Source organism: Semicossyphus pulcher, unplaced genomic scaffold, assembly GCF_022749685.1.
Source record: "Semicossyphus pulcher isolate SPU_LCO1_2020_fin unplaced genomic scaffold, fSemPul1.0.p SCAF_2, whole genome shotgun sequence".
Classification (NCBI taxonomy): domain Eukaryota; kingdom Metazoa; phylum Chordata; class Actinopteri; order Labriformes; family Labridae; genus Semicossyphus; species Semicossyphus pulcher.
In genome coordinates, this window is record NW_027211693.1 from 28,070,239 (window position 1) to 28,088,134 (window position 17,896).

At 43.2% G+C, this 17,896-nt stretch overlaps 1 protein-coding gene across 4 annotated transcripts in view; it reads right to left on the reverse strand.

The window, feature by feature from the left end:
- ppp3cb (protein phosphatase 3, catalytic subunit, beta isozyme) overlaps window positions 1-13,957 on the reverse strand; it is a 39,515-nt gene extending 25,558 nt beyond the window's left edge. For 2 of the 4 annotated variants that reach the window (XM_069669546.1, XM_069669544.1), the window contains exons 1-3: window positions 13,032-13,178; window positions 2,645-2,701; window positions 315-515 (exon numbers count right to left, since the gene is read on the reverse strand). In XM_069669546.1, coding sequence (XP_069525647.1) covers window positions 315-515; window positions 2,645-2,701; window positions 13,032-13,056 — 283 coding nt within the window. In that variant the 5' untranslated portion in view covers window positions 13,057-13,178. Of the gene's footprint in view, window positions 1-314; window positions 516-2,644; window positions 2,702-13,031; window positions 13,179-13,639 lie in introns of those variants that run through there. The other 2 variants (XM_069669545.1, XM_069669547.1) reach the window with 2 other exon arrangements.
- Between the last annotated feature and the right edge of the window lie 3,939 nt (window positions 13,958-17,896).

A 17,896-nucleotide genomic window follows, 5' to 3' on the forward strand; every position in this document is an offset into this window, starting at 1 on the left:
GTTAAAAGAGAGCGAGCAGAGACTCATGTAAGTTCAGCTCCCGGCCTGTGAAAAGTCGAGCACACAGCTTCCTATGAAACGGCAAAGTGATGTTTTTTTTATTGATTTAACTGACAAGATAGAACATGTCAATTACTTTCATGTATTTCCAGCCTTTATGCTTTATGTAATGTCATATTTGCCCAATGAGAGTGGTGAAGCAAAATTGAAACTCTTTCTTCCCCTGATATCAGGTTCAGCTTTCCTCACTGCACTGTAATTGTTAACTCAATTCCAGATTACTTCCCACTCCACTTTTCATCACTATACTATACCTGTGACTGGCGCCTCAATATCCAACATAGTGCGCTCCTGGCGCAGGATGGCGGCGCCCTCATCAATGATGCGCAGTGCCACGGCCTCCTCCAGACGACCCTCCTTGGTGAGGTGAGCTTTGAGCAGGTCCACCCGCGGCCGGCCTTCTGTGTCAAAGACCTCTTTCATGGTAAGCCGGTGGGCCAGGGGGAAGGGGACCGCTGGAGAGGGAGTTAGAAGTGATGGAAAGGTCAGGGAGGACATAAAAGTAAGAAGAAGGTAATGGGAGAGATTGGGACAGAGGAGGGGAAGAAAGGAGGAGAAAGTTTAACAGATGTTGAGATTAAGAAGGAGAGGAGGGATAGAATGTGTGTGTGGATACATGGATGGAGGTGATGGAGAAGAAAGTTCCAGAATATGATTTATTGATGTTTATTGCATTGTTCAGAAAGCTGGAGCACAAACATCAGAGGCCTTTAATTCTCACCCTTGTTCTGATCTGAATGGTGCAGGCCTTGTAGGTGTGTGTGTGTGTGTGTCTTATGGAGGCCTAGGTGGGTTGTACTGAAGCAGGGGCAGCCAGAGTTATCAGAGCTGCCTGCCTCTGTTCTGCAGTAATGTCTCTCTGCCTCTCTGCCTCTGTTCTGCAGTAATGTCTTTCTTACATAATGAAGGCCCCCAGGGCGCTGCTGGAAAGGGGGGGTTGACTGACGACGGGGGTGATACAGCAAGAGCGCACAGCTGCACGTGAGGAGTCACATACACATATATGAAGACACACAGACACACACACACACACACACACAGATGAGCAGTCTTAACAAGCAGGCACAAACTCAGTGGCAAGAAACAAAAGGCAGAGGCGCAGGGGCGCATGCGTACATCATGTATGGCACAGTGCTGTTAACATGCATGAGCGCATATGTGTGTGTGTTGAGCCTACAGTAGTACGCACACACATGCAAGCTCATAAAAGGTATTGTTATGCAGGATCCACAGAGCCTGTTGGAGCCCCACCAGTGCTAACACAGATAATGGCCTAGATCACAAACTAAAAACTAGGCCTGGCTCTCTCTCTCTCTCTCTCCCTCACACACACACACACACACACACACACTCACACACACACACTCACACTGTCACTTTGTCTCTGTTTTGCACTCTCTCCTCTTGCCCCTTCTCTGTTTTTTTTTCTCTCTTGCTGCTTCCCCCTCTTTCTGTCCCTTTAACAGGCAACAGTCTCTTCAGTGAGCTTTCACACTGAGTTCCATCATTACATTTTAATGTGATGCTCACATTTTATTTTTTACAGTAAAAGTAGCTCAAAAACCACGTGAAACCCAGCTGCATGGTTTTATGTAATCACTACTGAAACTACAGTTTTAGTCAGTATTACTGAAGAATCATCAGGAGGGCCGAATGTTGGGCAACTCAGCAATCAACCCTGATCAACAACTGACGTCTAATTACGGGGATTTTACTATGAATATTAAATGAATCAGCAACTAAGGTTTTGAGCTGATTTAATCATTTTTGTTTAACATGGAAGTAAAACTAAGAGAAAACCTTTGATATGCCAGAGCCATGTACGCTCAGTGTGCTACATTGTTACCAAATATTTGCACTCTATTGCACTCTACATATTCTACTGGAGTAGCACGTCAAATGACATGATGACAATGTGATAAATACAAATGTTAGAGCGATACTTTCCACTCATATCTTAAGATGCTCTATTTGAAAGAGAACTTATCCTAATTTATTCAAGTTTTCTGACTCACTCTGTATCGAGTGATCTCAGCTAAACTTGTACACAAGGAAAAGACTGAGGCGTTCTTTGACCAAGGTGAGGCCCACGTAGTGAGTGGGCGAGTAAGCTCAGGATGAGCCCACCAGCGCTAGCACAGCCAAGTGATGCGAATTGTGGCTCTGTGAAGGGAGCCAGATATTATGTCTCCATCCTTTTTCCAAAAGCCTTTCACATTATTCTGTATTCTTCTCTTTCATGGTTACGAGATATATCAGCAGAAAACCACTGGGATAATGGTACTGAGAGATTTGGATCAAATTTAAACATACTGTATATAATTTAGGGCAGGCAGTAAATCAAAGAAACAACAGCTCGGCCCATTGAAAACAATCAGATCTTTTATGTATGGAACAAGTTTGAGGGCTGTGCCTGTACTCAGTTATGGCCTGTTATGTTCATGCTTATTCATTTTGACAGAGCAGCGAACAGGACCAACAAATGGTGAAACTAACCCTCACTCGGTCAGTGACGGACTCGGTTTAAAGGGCCGGCACCCACCTTTGCTGCAGTTCAACCCACAAAGGGCAGATGGGTACTAACCTTTTTGTTCATGAAGCACTTCTAAGCTTGCTGACATGCCAGAACATCCCAGGACACCTTAACCAAGACCAAGACACAAAGATATACACCTGAATGCATATTTCATGGGGCTGGGTATCGATATGGATTTCTCAATTCGATTCGATTCCGATTCAATTTGATTTCCGATCTGATTCGATTCGATATTGATTTTTGTTAGGGGTATTTCAGTTACAATATCAGTGCACCTCTAACCTCTAACTGAGCTACAACTTGCACGAGATTTATAGCCACAAGATCTCATAGCGTGAAGAACAAAGCCACATGAGAGTTAGAGTTATGGGGAAAGGCATGCTGTATAACAACATACCGAAAATACACTCGCGGCCAAAGCCGACGCTAACAGAGAGTAACATAAACATCAGTGCAAAACTAACTTACATATTCATGGACGCACACACGATAAAAGGAGTCTGTGGGCGATCACTGATGTCTCCGTAGTAGCTGCAGTAAACACGTCCGGGCATGTCTCCCTCACTGCCGTGTTTCGAGGGGATGCGCTGAGTCACGCTGCGTTCAGGAGTGCTCAGAAATGTGAGTGATCAGACACGTTTTTACATATTTTTAAAGATCAATCTCTGGATTTATGAATCGATATTGAGTCATTCAAATGAGAATTGATTCGAATCGGAAAAATCGATTTTTGAAACCCAGCCCTAACATTTAAACACCCTGAAACCCATTTTACCTTGCACCTTTAGACCTAATACGACACACAAGGACACCCAGAGACAGCCCAGCACACCACAAGCTGCCAAGCTCAACGGTCTGTTTTCCATCAACTAGAAAACAGCTGATCTACAAGTTAAACATTAATAACTACTCATTCCTGTTGGCAATCCTGTGACTTCACTTATTTATCATATTAAACAGCATGATTCACTGAGGGTGGGGCTAAGCCTCCTGCTTCATTGTACTGTAATATAATTGTCTTGTACCACTGTGCTGCTGATGCTGGAACCAGTCACAAAAGCTGCATGCAGAGCAGAAAAAAGGCTTCTGTGTTCTTTTGAAGCATGTACATACACATGAACTGGATGTGAACATGAATATTTCTGGTTTGAGGTAACACCGAGGCTTCTGGTCTGTGTGTTTGTATGTGAGAGAGACTGAGAGAAAGAGAGACAGAAAGGGCGAGCGACACAAGAGGGAAGCAGTGTGAAGCTCGTAAATTGTGTGAGCAGTGTGAAAGTAGGGCAGGTATGAGAGAGTGGAGAGCAGCAGAGACACTGAGCTTGGGGAAGGAACTATACTTGGGAAAACTATACTTGGCAGTTAGGGAATGGAGAAAAGGAGGGGTTCAGTACAAACACAGTCAAACTGGGAAGGTGTTCTGAGCCCTACGGCTGACCATTAGATCAGCAAACTATTCAAGGGGAACACCACTGGATTTCAGACAGACGTGAGCAGTTCAAGTACACATGGAAAGGTTGACGACCAAAAGTTGTCTGAGATTATGAGGAAACCTTTTCTGACTTTAAAACAGCAAGTAAAACATGTTGGTAAAGCCTTTTTCTTTTGTTCAAAATAAGGATTTCTGCTGATAATACTGGAAGGCTTTCTGCATAATGCATCAGAATCTGTAAGCCTGCAGCAAAACAACAATGCAGAAGAGATGCGTGTATGTTGAATATATCACCCAAATTTAACATGTAGAGATCTCAATAGTACGAGTGACCCTCACATGTTTACTGGTTTAAAGGCTGTCTGGCGTGCCTGGTTCATGTCTGTGTGTGTTTCTTATTCATGTTATGCTCCGGACCAAATCTTATGTCAGTCCCTCCAGGAAGTTGTAAAGTTCCCGCGAATTTACACAAGTTCAAACAACTGCCGCAACTTTTTCTCGACCCTGCGATTTTAGCTGATTGCCGCAACTTTTCCGCAAATTTGACATATCATTCTATTTCCCTGTCACCAAACTCATCCCTTTAATATTCAAAATATTGATCCCCTGAGGTCTGCAATGTCATCTGAGCGCATCTTTGACTGTATTTCTTGATGCTTGTGCGAGCGCTGATTTTAAATCATTGTACAGTCAGATAGTAATCCCCCTGTCTCTTATCAGGTGTTATATGCTGCTGCAGCCGAAATAAAGAGTAAAACAGCATAAATAAAATAAATACTGTGTCGATTCTCCTTTGCACATTGAATGTGCATGTGCAGTGAGAAATGAGCTATGCCTATTCACTTAAGTTCCATTTAGTTTTTACACATTATATTTGGTGTCAAATTTTATGGCAATCCATCCAATAAAGTCAGCAAAGACAGTGATATTACAAAGGTACAAACACCACACCAGCTCTATATAAAAACAGAGGTAGAGTGGGTCGCTCTCCAAAGAATGGCCGGCGGTTCGATTCGCAGCTCGTCCAGTCTACATGTCAAAGTATCTTTGGACAAGATACTGAACCTAAATTGCTCCCAAAGGCGTAGCCTGCGGCGTATAAATGTGTGTGAATGCTATAAGCTAATTAGTGGCCTTGCATGTCAGTACAGTAGTGTGTAAATGTGTGTGTGAAAGGGTGAATGTGACATGGAGTGTAGAACGCCTTGAGCAGTCAGAAGACTAAAAGAGGCACCATAAGTATGTTCTATTTACCATTTACTTCTATGCTCATGTTTCAGAGCCTCTGGATTTCCTTCTAAAAGCAGATGTCGATTTTATTGACGTTATCGATTAACCTGTTTGGGCCAAGTCTAGCATAAGGAAGTGGAAAGGAACATTTTATACTTTTTGGTAAAGAAAGCAGGAGCTGCTGAAAAGTCGGAGGCCGATCAAAAAGTTTTCAAACACATTTTCATTTAAAGAATTGTACTCACTATAGACTGTACAGGACCTGCTTGGCAAACCCACCATGGATCACGACTTTATCCTCTTTAAAGACGAACTATAGGGACGAATAATTATCTTCTTCAAGAGGAAATGATGTCTTGGTTCATAACGAGGGGTTATTATGTGTCATGTGGAGGTGACATTTGCACATATTTTGCTCCTGACCTTGTGCAGAAGAAATTGCACCCACTGCTTTGCTGAGTAGCAACAAGCGGTCTGGTGCAACCAGCCTACTTACAGTTGTTAAGACCAGATCTCTACCACAAGTCTGCAACTTTAACCTGGCAGTGTCTTTACTGCGAAGGAGCGTTAACAATTCCCTCTCTCACAAACACCAACACTGAGTATCACTCAGCCATGTTTCCACCACTTAGGTATCTCTCACAGTTAAAACTAGCCAACTAGACCTCTGTAGTGTGAACTGTCTCAGTAAATGTTAACCTGTTTCACTGTAAGACAGTTGTCTACACACTGAAGTTTACGGATTTAAGCAGAATAAAAATTCCAAGGACTACCTTTAACCTCCGAAGCTACATTCATACACTAATGCTGGCATTTAAACAGGACTGCTCTACTGTAAGATTCTGTATAAGAACGCTGAATTACTCACATAACATAGCTGTGCTAGCTCTAAGCACCCTGACAGCGTGTCAACTGCTCATGGTGGAGTAACTTGAATTTAGCAAAAGAGCACACAGGCTAGTTATAAAACCCTGCGGCTATGGTTTGAAGTTCACATGGGCTACAGTTTTCTATCTCTTGTTGGTATTGACAGTATCTCACTTAGGAGTTTAAGAGTGCCATCAATACAGCAACTTTTCTAAAGGTAGAACAGAGGCAGTAAACCTAGGTTTTGCAGCAACTATACAGAGGCCAATGGCTAAATTATGCTAAAAGGCCTTGCTACTAGCTAAAGGCTAATGGCTAATGGCTTCCAGGCTACCTATGGACAAACTATAACTACAGTGTGAAAACCACATGGTTGAGCTCACAGACTGTATAAAAAAATGGACGACATGACAGCTCCTTAAAAGTGAAGCCAACCCCTCTCTATCGCCCCCTGCTGACTGGCTGCAGTATAGGTCATAAAGCCCGCCTCCTCCATGTTAACAGATGGGACATGAGTCAAACTATAAAATCAAAATATACGTCAAATACATTTTTCTCAAACATGGTTTCTGTCATTATAGTTAGTTCTTATCATGCTGATTTATGTCCAAGTGTTTATTTTTCTGACAAGTTTATTTTTAATTAGTTATTTGATGCTATAAAAAGGATGATTGACAGCTCTGTTGACAAATACGGCTCCTGCAGCCGATCAGTTCCAGATTAGCAGAGTAGAGGAGGAATGGTGAGAGGAGACGTAACTAAAACAATCACTACAGTCAGCGAAGTTTACATATCTGTGACAGACCAACACAAGAAGCTGTTCTGCTGTTAAACACGCCGGCGTGTGGGATCTTTGCTGTTTTTCGGTAAGTGTGTGTTTTGGTTAGCGGAAGTGGCTACGGCCTACTGTCATGGAGGCTATTTTGGCATCAAATTCCGTACAATGAGAGCAGATGGAGACACGTCGTCCATCTATATATACAGTCTTTGGTTGAGCTTGTGAAGATCTTGCTAATGATTAGCCAGCTGGCTAACACAGGCTCAATGTTCATCGATGTGTGTTTTCTTCATGTATAAAAAACATGGCATTAACAAAATAGCATACTGGATATAAAAGGTATAAAATGTTGCCAGAGTGAATTTCACACCATCTCAGGAACACACTCAGATATCAGCAGTGAGAAGTAAGTCGGTGAGCTCAAAGCATAAATGCTGTACTGTGTATGCTCAGGCATTTGGATGCTGCCAATTGTTTTAACCTTGTGAGGGAACTTTCTGACAGTACAGACTATGCTGTCCCTTGTCTGGGTACAGATAAGGAACACGGTGAACTCCTCTCTGAAGTGAAGCTGAGAGGAAGGAAAAAAATGTAGTTCATCCAGAGCTGTCATTTTTTTCACCAATCCACCAATCACATGTGCGGTGTGCGTGTGAGGGATGTAAGCTGAGTGAAGAGGTGAAAGCATTTTGAACTTCTTCCTATGCACTGGCTTTGTCTTCTGGCCTCCTCTCTGTAGCTGTACTCCCTGGTGTGGAATTTATTAAGCACCAAAAATGCCAGCTCAGCCAAAAATCTCCACTTCACAGCGCAGTGAGGGGGAGCCTGCGAGAAAATGTATGACACAGCTTTCAACCAAATCTCCTAAATTTGTTTGGGCTGGCCTAATAGCCTAACGGAGCAGAATCTGATCAGAATCATCTTGTTATTGTGCGCATCCTCTCTAATGGCTAAAGTTAATTATGGGGATATTTCATCAGTTTTAATAACACAGGGCCGCCATTCACAACGAGAGGGTCTGGTGAAGGATGGAGGAAGTGAGAACAGACAGATTGTAAGAATGACTGTAGAAGTCACCAGTGATCCATCTGCCCTTATTTTGTCTGTCCTCCAAATGTTGCAAAATATGACTAAATGGGAACAAAGCAGCACAGACTCGTACTTCTCAACCAGCTGGTTGTTAGAGAAGAGAGAAGGGACTCATATACTGCTGATTAAAAAAACACGGCAGAGGTCAGAGTTGAAAAATTGTCAACAAAAAGTAATTTCAGAAGCACGTATACAGCTCGATGTCTGGTCATTCATCTCAGCGCGCTCCTGAGCCTGGCCAGACTGTGTCTGTCTGCTGTTCAGCCACTGACGGCGACTAAAAGTGATGGCATGCCTGTGTTTGTGTGTGTGTATGTTAGATGTGTCGCCCTCTCTAGGACCTCATCTTAAGTGATCACACACACCTCCAGAGATCAGTTCATCCCACCACCTGTCTCTGCATGAACACATGAAGGAGAGAGAAACAGAGGGATAAAGGAGTGAGAGCGGTGACTGAGAAGAAAGAGGAGAGCAGCAAAAGTTGGGGAACATGAGAGAGGAGATGCGAAGCTTCACATGAGTATTGTGAGTACGTGTGTATGTGTGTGTGTGTGTGTGTGTGTGTGTGTCTGTGTTTATCTACCATCTTTGACCCAGATCAGCTAACACAGATCCATGGGTCTTTGAAGGAGGTGGTGGGGGGACAACTAAAGATGTGTTTGAAGTTGTTCAATTAATTCACACTACACACATGAAGGACCATCTGTGTACACACACACACACACACACACACACACATGCACGGAAAGAAACAACGGCCCATCCCCTAACAGCCTGTCCTCATTAGACAATCCCTTTCTCTCTCTCTCTCTCTCTCTCTCTCTCTCTCTCTCTCTCTCTGGAGTACCTCCCCTATAAATAGCCCTTGCCCTGCCACCCTCCCAACAGGGCACACAGACCTGTCAAGGTGGGACCCCTGGCTCACAAGGATAATACAAAATTCCAACACAGACACACACACACACACACACACACACAGAGCTAAGACAGTTCACACATGGCTCTGAGGGAACCAAGAGGGAACGGGACAGCATGTTACACTAAAAGGAAATATGCCCAGTGTGCCCCAAGCCTTGCCAGAGGTGATGTTAGTGTGTCTGTGTGTGTGTGTGTGTGTGTGTGTGTGTGTGTGTGTGTGTGTGTGTGTGTGTGGGCGCGAGAGAGGGACAGAGAGAGCTTGAGTGTTTGTGCATGCATGAATGCATACATGCATGTGTGCACAGGCTTAGTGAACACTCTTCACATATTCATTGATTTGTTTAAAAGGTCAAAACTTTGAAACCATAAGAATCACCTGTGCACCCTGAAACATCATTTCTTAGCAGGGACTACTTTTCCCATGTCAGGCTTTGGTTTCTAAAGGAACGCAAACAATGCAAAGCTTTCTGTCAGAGCACGACAGATATGAACCTGTCAAACTGTGTATGCTGTAACTTAAGTGTATTAACAGACAGTAACAGTAGCATACTGTCACCCGAGGCAATTTATGAAAAGACATTTGGCTGCAAACGTAGCTGTCCTGCCGTATGCTAGCACCCACAGAATGCTAAATAGAAGCACCTGATGGGGACTGCTTGTTACGTTTAAACTCTCCTGATTTGTTTCACTTATGTGGCAAACATTTGACTCAACATGTACTAATCAATACCAACTTTGCATTACTAATACTAATACTTTGCTTATGGAAAACACATGCAGTAAGGGCTAGTTTATGTGTGCTGCTACACAGTACATATAAGAGTTTACACTTTTATGTGGCACACCTGTGAAATCAGATGCAGTAAAATCTGTTTTATAATGTTCACTTTTTATGGAGATGGTGCCTGGAAGGGGTTGATTTAATTACATCATCACTTCTGGATTGTACATGAACTTCTCACAAACAATCAGTCATAGCCAGAAAAGTACATGTGTAACTGAGACAACTAGGGATGTACGTTTTCTATTTATGGGACCCGGGGAGCATCCGAAATCATTGCACCAGCATGCACATGCACTTCACCAGGAGTAATATGGAAATCTTTTCAACCCACATTAACAAAAATGGGGAGTTCACTCTGAAAAACTTATACTGTTATGTATGAGTTAAAAAATTACAACAGATGTCAAATAACAAATTGATTTTAAAAAGCAAGTCCTTTACTGTCTGAAGCTGAAAATACTCGTCATGGCTTCACTGATCGGACCATTCCAGGATAACAACGCCAATGGATCTTTTCCACACTAAGTAAGCTCCAAGCTCTGCGAGTGTCCCACTAACCCATGACAGTGAGCCGGCACGCACGATTCGAGGATCCTGAAGCTATAGCTGATATGTGGACTGCAGCCATCATGGATGTTATTTATCACACCTGTGCTTCTGCCATGAACGAGGTCTAAGGGCCAGAAGCTGTGCACTGGAAGCGACACACTATCGTAAAGCACTTTGTGTTTTCATGTTTGGGAATCAAGCATACGCCGGGAAGTATCACACGTTAATGTTTAATTAACACGCTGAACATCCTCACTCACAAAACTCCTCCATATGTTCCCCATAATGGTGTTGCTAATGGGATAACCACAGACAGTGTTACACTATTACACATTTCATTGATGTTTTATGCTGCCATTGATTACATTTCTGTCAGTTGTATTTTTGAGCACAAGTTATGTGCTTTGACCTTGTTCAGTGTGTCACTGTGTCCTTATCCTGCTTTAACCCTAACCTCAGAGATTAAGCTCTCACATCCACGGCACATGCCTCTCTGTATCCATGTATGAGTGCCTGAATGTATTTCCTGGTAACACTGCAATATAATGTGGTAGCATGCATATTAAGTCCTTTTTCCACAGGCACAGGTTTGGCATTTGTGAATACTGATACAAGGAGACTTTCTTTCATCTGTTACTAACGATAAATAGGATCCATGTTGCCCTATAGATACAGTCAGGGGTGTGGACTGAGGAGGCAGTGGGGGAACTTACATCACACAAGCTTGACAAGTATTCTGCTCGGCTCTAGCCCGCTTTGGTGGGACCACTTTTATTGTTAAACATATTCTGGCTTGTTTTCTGCACACAGACGTGTGATAAGTGAATCAAAATGGTGTGAGAAGTCCATCGGTTTTCCTGCCACTCAGCAGCATGAAACACAACTCAAACATACTCATCTTTCTTCATTTTCTCTCCCTTTTCTCTTTTTCTCCTCTCCCTCCGTCTCCTTCTTTATCCCTCTCTTTTCTCTCGCGCTCCAGCCTCCTCCGAGGCCTTGTCACATTCTCTCCTTGCCTCTCTCCCTCACCTCGCCCCCACACTCTCTGCCTCTCTGTCCATTCCGCTTGCTATGCTTTGTCCTTTGGCTCCATCTCTGTGCGCTGCTCTCTCACTAAAATCCATAATGTGGGGAACTACCCAGCACAGTCCATCCGCCAGAAGTGACGTCTCTGTGACTGATGCCTCTTCCCTCTCCAGCTTCATGCACACTAAATCATTCGCACCTGACTGATGAATTGCTATGTTGTTTTGCTGCATGTTTATTCAAGATTGTGCATTCACATATGCGTGCGCTTGTGTGTGTGTGTGTGTGTGTGTGTGTGTGTGTGTGTGTGTGTGTGTGTGTTTGTGTGTGTACACATGATGGATGATGTATGAGGATACAGGCTGCTTAGTCTGTTCCGCTGTTGAGGCAGCTGAGCTCCAGTGGCCCAGCTGCATTACAACACACATGCAAACAGGAATGAAGATGTAGCAGTACACACACAGGGGAGCTGCAAATTAAGGGGTTAGGTAGATAGCTACTGGATGGATGGATGGATGGATGGGGGGGGGTCAGCGACAATTGGGTTGAATTTATTTTTTTCAGGGGATTTTAGCACCGCCCCTGCACAACTGCATCAATGTAGTTACACACGTACAGGCACAGCCATACTGTAGGCGCATGCAGTCTTCAAGTCCTACGTGCAAAAACTGCAAGAACCCCCACGCCCCCAGCCCACCCCACCCCCTTCCAAGCACGACGCACGCACGGAATACCGGGGCATGCCCGTGCAACGCATCCAACTGTCAGCTCCGTTTCTTCCGGCAGAGAGACCTTGAGAGTATATTAAAGGGAGCCAGTGGGAGAGACAGCAAGCCAGGCATCGTTGCATGTGACAGGCTGCGTGCTTGGAGGCGCCGCTGCCATGCCAGCCTTGTTGTGACCCGATAAGCACGACAATCTGCACAAGCTCCGCGGATCATAACCCGAGTGGAGCCCCTCCTCGCCTCCCCTATAGCCGCCCACGCGTAAAGCGGGAACAGACACTCTCATAAACACATTAAATATTCCATAATCCAGTGATGCAATTACACCATTAGGGCGGTATGCATAATCATCGTTTGGAAATGGGCTCCGATACTCAGCGCAGCATCCAAAAAGGAAATTGTTTCTCTCATTTGACACTCGGGGAAACAAGAGGGGGAAGCCAGGGAGACCTTTACGGAGACTTGAAAGAACGATACGCACGGGAGAAGCACAATCTGCCGCTGACATTCAGGCCTTACTGAGAAAACGTCGACTTAAAACGACTCGTAAATCCATCATGTGCACTCGTGGTTTTTAAGCGTCACATCAGCAAACATCAGGCGGACTTCATTTTTTCTGGCCTTTACTATTAAAGCCAAACTCACAGGTATGAACGCGCGCAACCGGCCTGACAAAGTTGCCAGCCTACCAGCCATTTAAATCATCCGATTACCTGACTTTAGCTCAGATTGAGAGAAAAAAACACTAGATCGAAAATGTAGGCCACCCTGGAGAGGTAGCGGTAGCACATCTAGCACCGGGGCTCCACTAAGACGTGCAGCTGGTGACAGGCTACAGTATCTGACCAATATTAGACAGAAAGCTCAAAAACCCGAAGGTACCCGAGTAATAGGTCCCCCATAGCATCTTACCCTCCCTCTCCCCCCCCTCTCTCCTAACATCGTTGCTTACATGCAACCTCATCGCGCGACACCGTCCACATCCACAACAGAATTACAACACCAAAGATCGCAGGCTATGCGTAACATTTATTTACCTTTATGTCTGCCTTTCGCTGTCATCGTCACACTGCTTGATGTTTCATTGGAACAAGATGCTCATCTCCCTCTCTCCCTCCCTGCTTTTTCCTCTCTCTATCACTCTCCCGGTTGTGTCTCTGTAGAGTATTATTCAGTAACACGAAACCACCGCTAGGAGTGGAGCGCGTAAATGGAGATCATGCAGCACGGGGTGTCGCACAATAGCTTCTGCTATACATAGAGGAAGAGACATCCCCCCGTTAGAAAATGGGGTAATGCCTCGGTGAGGGGGTGAATTCTAATAGATTTATGAGGGAAGACCCTGATTATGGCGTATAGTTCTGGATACTTCCCTCCTCCAACCCCCTTTCCCCTTTCCCTCCATCACCACCTCCCTCCACTAAAAGGTTCAGAGACACATGCATGACTCGCCAGTCAGATAGGCTTCTTTTATTATGAGGTGGTGTAATAATGAAAAGGGATGAACTATGATCGAAAAACGAAACGTGCGTAAAAGAGACACTGGTGCATGACAAGAATGCAAACATAAAAAATAGAAGAGTTACAGCAGAAGTATTGGCACAGACATAGCTCTCACTGGCCGTGCAGGATTTGGCATGCCTACATTTGACCGTCCGGTCGGCGGGACTTGCGTTGCTGTCGGACATCCTGGAGTCAGGACGGGAACGGAGCCGAGGGGGTGGGGAGGGGGCTCTCTCTTCTGTCAAGTGCCGAGACTGTGGTGTCGGGTCCTCCGGCAGGCGTCGAGAGTATGCGCGGTTGCTGGGTGCTTTTCCTGCTGCAGCAGTGGCATCACTCGGTGGAGTCTCCGTGCTCTCTCGGACGGGGGAAGCCTGCTGCTGCGCCTGCGGTGACTTTGGGGGAGGATAGGCGGATATCTAGCTGCTGTTGTGGCATGCTTAGATCCCAAATTAGTTCTTTGATGGAAGGGGTGTAGGGGTGCTGGTGTAGCAAAGGATGGTGTTGGTGAAGGAGGGGGGTGGGGGTGGGGTGGAAAGACTCTGGAGGTTAGAGGGCGAAGAGACGCCTTGGCTCTTCCTCTCCAGGACGCCTCTGCAAGCAGTGCTTTACAGCTGGCAACACCCCGGAATGGCGAAAGAAGGAACTCCCACGCAGATTCACGCAAACGCATGCACGCACACACGCACGCACACACCCCTATATAAAAATATATATATACATACACACACACACACACACACACACACACACACACACACATACGCACTCCCTGACTCATACTGCCATCCTGTGGAAACATTGATTACAGGGCTTCCCCTCTTAACAACACCTCTACACTGGGTGTATGTTTGTGCGTGGGTGCGTGCACGCCTGCCTGTAAATGTACAGTGGGCTATTTGACAGAGGATCATGAGGGCCATGTAGGATAGTGTTCTACAATATGATGCATTGTAGAATAAGGCTGAAGACAAAGACGCAGTTGAACAAATGTCTTGCAAATAATGATCTGTGTGACAGAAGGGCCACGAAACGCGTATAGTAATAAATAGCAGAGGCCCAAGCCCTCAAAAGAAAACCTAGGTAAGTATTGAGACCAATGACTATATAGAGTTTACGATTAAGTCTATAATAGTATGATTGAGACACACATCATGAAATCTGGCTGGAAGGGGGGCCTAAAGGAATGATATGACCTCTCACAGTCTTTGTAAAGAGGCCATTTAATACGTCTGTGACTCTATTTTCCAGGAGGAGTTTTGCCTCATCCGCATTTGCTCAGCTGACATTATCCTTATGTGCAAATTATTATTATAATTTTATAATTATAGCCTATCTTTCACATCTGCATGGCTGTTTAGGTCTAAGCAAAAGTTGCACCTCAGCTACACTTTGAGCTCTTCCTGTGGGAAGACTTTTTACTAATGAAAGGAGTATCAAACAAAGGTGGTGCCCACTCTACATCAGACATTTACATATAGAGTTGTTTAAAAATGTGGTTGGTAGCTTTATTTTAGCATTTTGCCATAAATGTCAGAATGTCAAGTGTGTGACCATCTCAATGCAATAGTCCAGGTTCTCATTGTTGCAAGCACTCCATATTATTCATTTAAAGCGTGCAAGAGATTAATTTATTCACTGTAAGAAATATTCCTCAAATATTCAACACTTCCTCCTCTGAGAGTGTGCCCATCCCTCACTACGAAACACAGAAATGTATTGTGTTGAATTACTATTATTCGTTATGCGGTTATACAATAACCCAGATCCAAATGCAGTTCTTGTTGCCATGCAGTTTTTTTTTTTACTGAACTGAATTTGAGCCTTTGTGATCGATCGTCAATATCAAATAAAGCTCTGAACCACGACTACTACAGGCGTGTTCTTACAGTATGCTGTCTGTTGACATGCCAGAGGAAAACAGCACAGGCCCACTCCATGGTCCATGCATTCATCTGGGATAACTAAAATTGTTAGTGATACACCCCCATGAAACTGAGCCGTCTTTAGTGACACCGTTGCATTTCTTGCTGTAAAAAGTCTAATAAATGAGGAACAAAAAGTTTGTTACATGAGACTAGAATATAACTCTGAACTTAAGAGTTGCAGTTTATGAACATTTACCAACTGGGAAAAAACAAACAACATAATTATGTTCAAGGTTGATTTTCAAATCTGACAATTGTGACCACATCAGTGCAAAAAAAGGCAATGTCTCACTGTGAATTTCATTGATCAATAAAGTGAACATTGTTAAAGAAGTCGATGTATCTCACGTGTATTTATGCTTAAGTCTGCTTTCATTTCAGTGTTATCCTGTGTTGTTTAATAGAGAAAAAAGTGTATGTTTTTAGATGTGTATATTTCAAGCAAAGTTCTTTTGGCTCTGAACTGAGAAACTGTGTCTGGAGTAAGATACGGCAGATGGCATTGGATTGCAAAACAGCGTACTTTGAGAGTGAAGAATTGTGGACACAATTTCATCTTTTTTTTCTTCAAGATTTTATGTTTTTATTATTATTATTTTCTGCATGTGTTGATGCTTTTAACAACCTTTTTGAAATATTGTCGGTAAATGTAAGAGAATAAATAAGAGTTAAAAAGAGGGAAGGGGTTTGCCACATGCAGTTTATAGGCTATTTTAGAAACGAGCATGTATATGTGTCGGAACAATTTACACAAAAAATAATCTGTTTTTGAAGAGAGTTTATTTATAGCCTTTAACAGTACAGTAGATCTCTTGTGGTAGGCCTACTTTATAATAAACAGTGACAAATACATTTGCTGCTAGCCTAAAATATCTGCTGCATATGCTGTAAGATTTTGATCCCTTTGTGAGGAAATCTCTTGGCAGAAATGTTTTAAAGAAAGAAACAAGAATGATAGTGATTATTTAGATTGATATTATATTAATCAAAGCTGCTTTTACACTACATGTCACATTCACCCATTCACACACACATTCATGCACTGATGGCAGAGGCTGCTACATAAAGTGCTGTCAATTAGTCATCACATTCACACTAAGTTGGCTATGCCACCGGGAGCAATTTGGGTTTCAGTGTCTTGCCCAAGGACACTTGTACATATAGACAGAGGGAGCTGGGGATCGAACCGCCAACCTTCCAACTGAAAGATGACCGACTCCACCAGTGAGCCAGAGCCGCTCCATTATAAGTGGTTTCAATTATTTGTTTGAGTATACAGAAGCTCAGTTGTTTTTAGTTAGTTGTCTAATTATCAATTTAAACGTGTTCTAAAATAACTTCATGATGAAATGTACATGACTTACCGAGCCTGGTATACTTTTGGTTGTATTGGGTTTGTGGTGTTAATATGGACATAACTGTAATTGCAGAGTGCAATGAAAGTTCACCTTACAGTACAGGATCAAATGTTCGTATATGTATGGTAAATGTGTAACTGCATAGATATTGTGTGTTGTTGGCCAGTGTTACTTTTAAAAGTGTACATATGTGTATGATTTAACAGATTTTTTTTCAACTAGTTATAGTTATGTGTTTTTATTTACCTTGTTTGTTGAGCTTTATAGTACCTTTTTAGGAGGGGGTCTATTTTCTCTGAGATATAGTAAGATCAACTTAAAACCGGATTAATATTCTTTGGACGTATACAGTATGTATGTAAACAAATAGTATACAAATAGTTTTTGGCCAATAAAACCAATTACTTTTGTAATAATCACTCCGCACCGAGCAAAGCATCATCCTACTTAAATATGTATTTATAGTCATAAATATACTTTATATATACCTTAAATATACAATTTTGTGTAAATAAAATTGCAACTTTTGAAGCAAACCATTTAAGCTCCGGTTCCCAGGAGTTTACCTCGTGAAAAATACGTGCTGGGTAGACATTTTGGCTCCGTCCGGACCATAGGACCACAGCCTCACCGCCGCATGCTCTGAGCCCCAATGATGCCAGTTTCAGTAATACGTCTCCAGCGTGCACTCTGAGCCCTTTACGTGCGCATGTCGGCGGAGGGCTTTCTAGCGTTAGCGCAGTGAGAGATGCGTTCTAACAATAAGACTTCCGGTTTCTGCGGCTGGCCTTCAGAATAAAATAATTTAACTTATTAGATGGTGAATCTTCGAAATAGGTGTTAAAGTACAGTGAAGCATTGTTTGATTTCCGCAATACACTTTCAATTGCTTTAATAAATAATTGTTTTGGTGTCAGAAGAAGAAACAAAAATGGTATGTAGAAGTGAAACAACTAGCCTAAATTAGCTGTGAAAATTATTCAGCAACTATTTAGATAATTGATTTTTAAAGTCTTCTTTCAAGCAAGAGTCCTGTCCAAGTCGGCTCTAAATGGTTTATGTAATTGCAAACTGAAAAATTGTAGATTTCGTACTTTTGGTTAATTGGCATTTTGA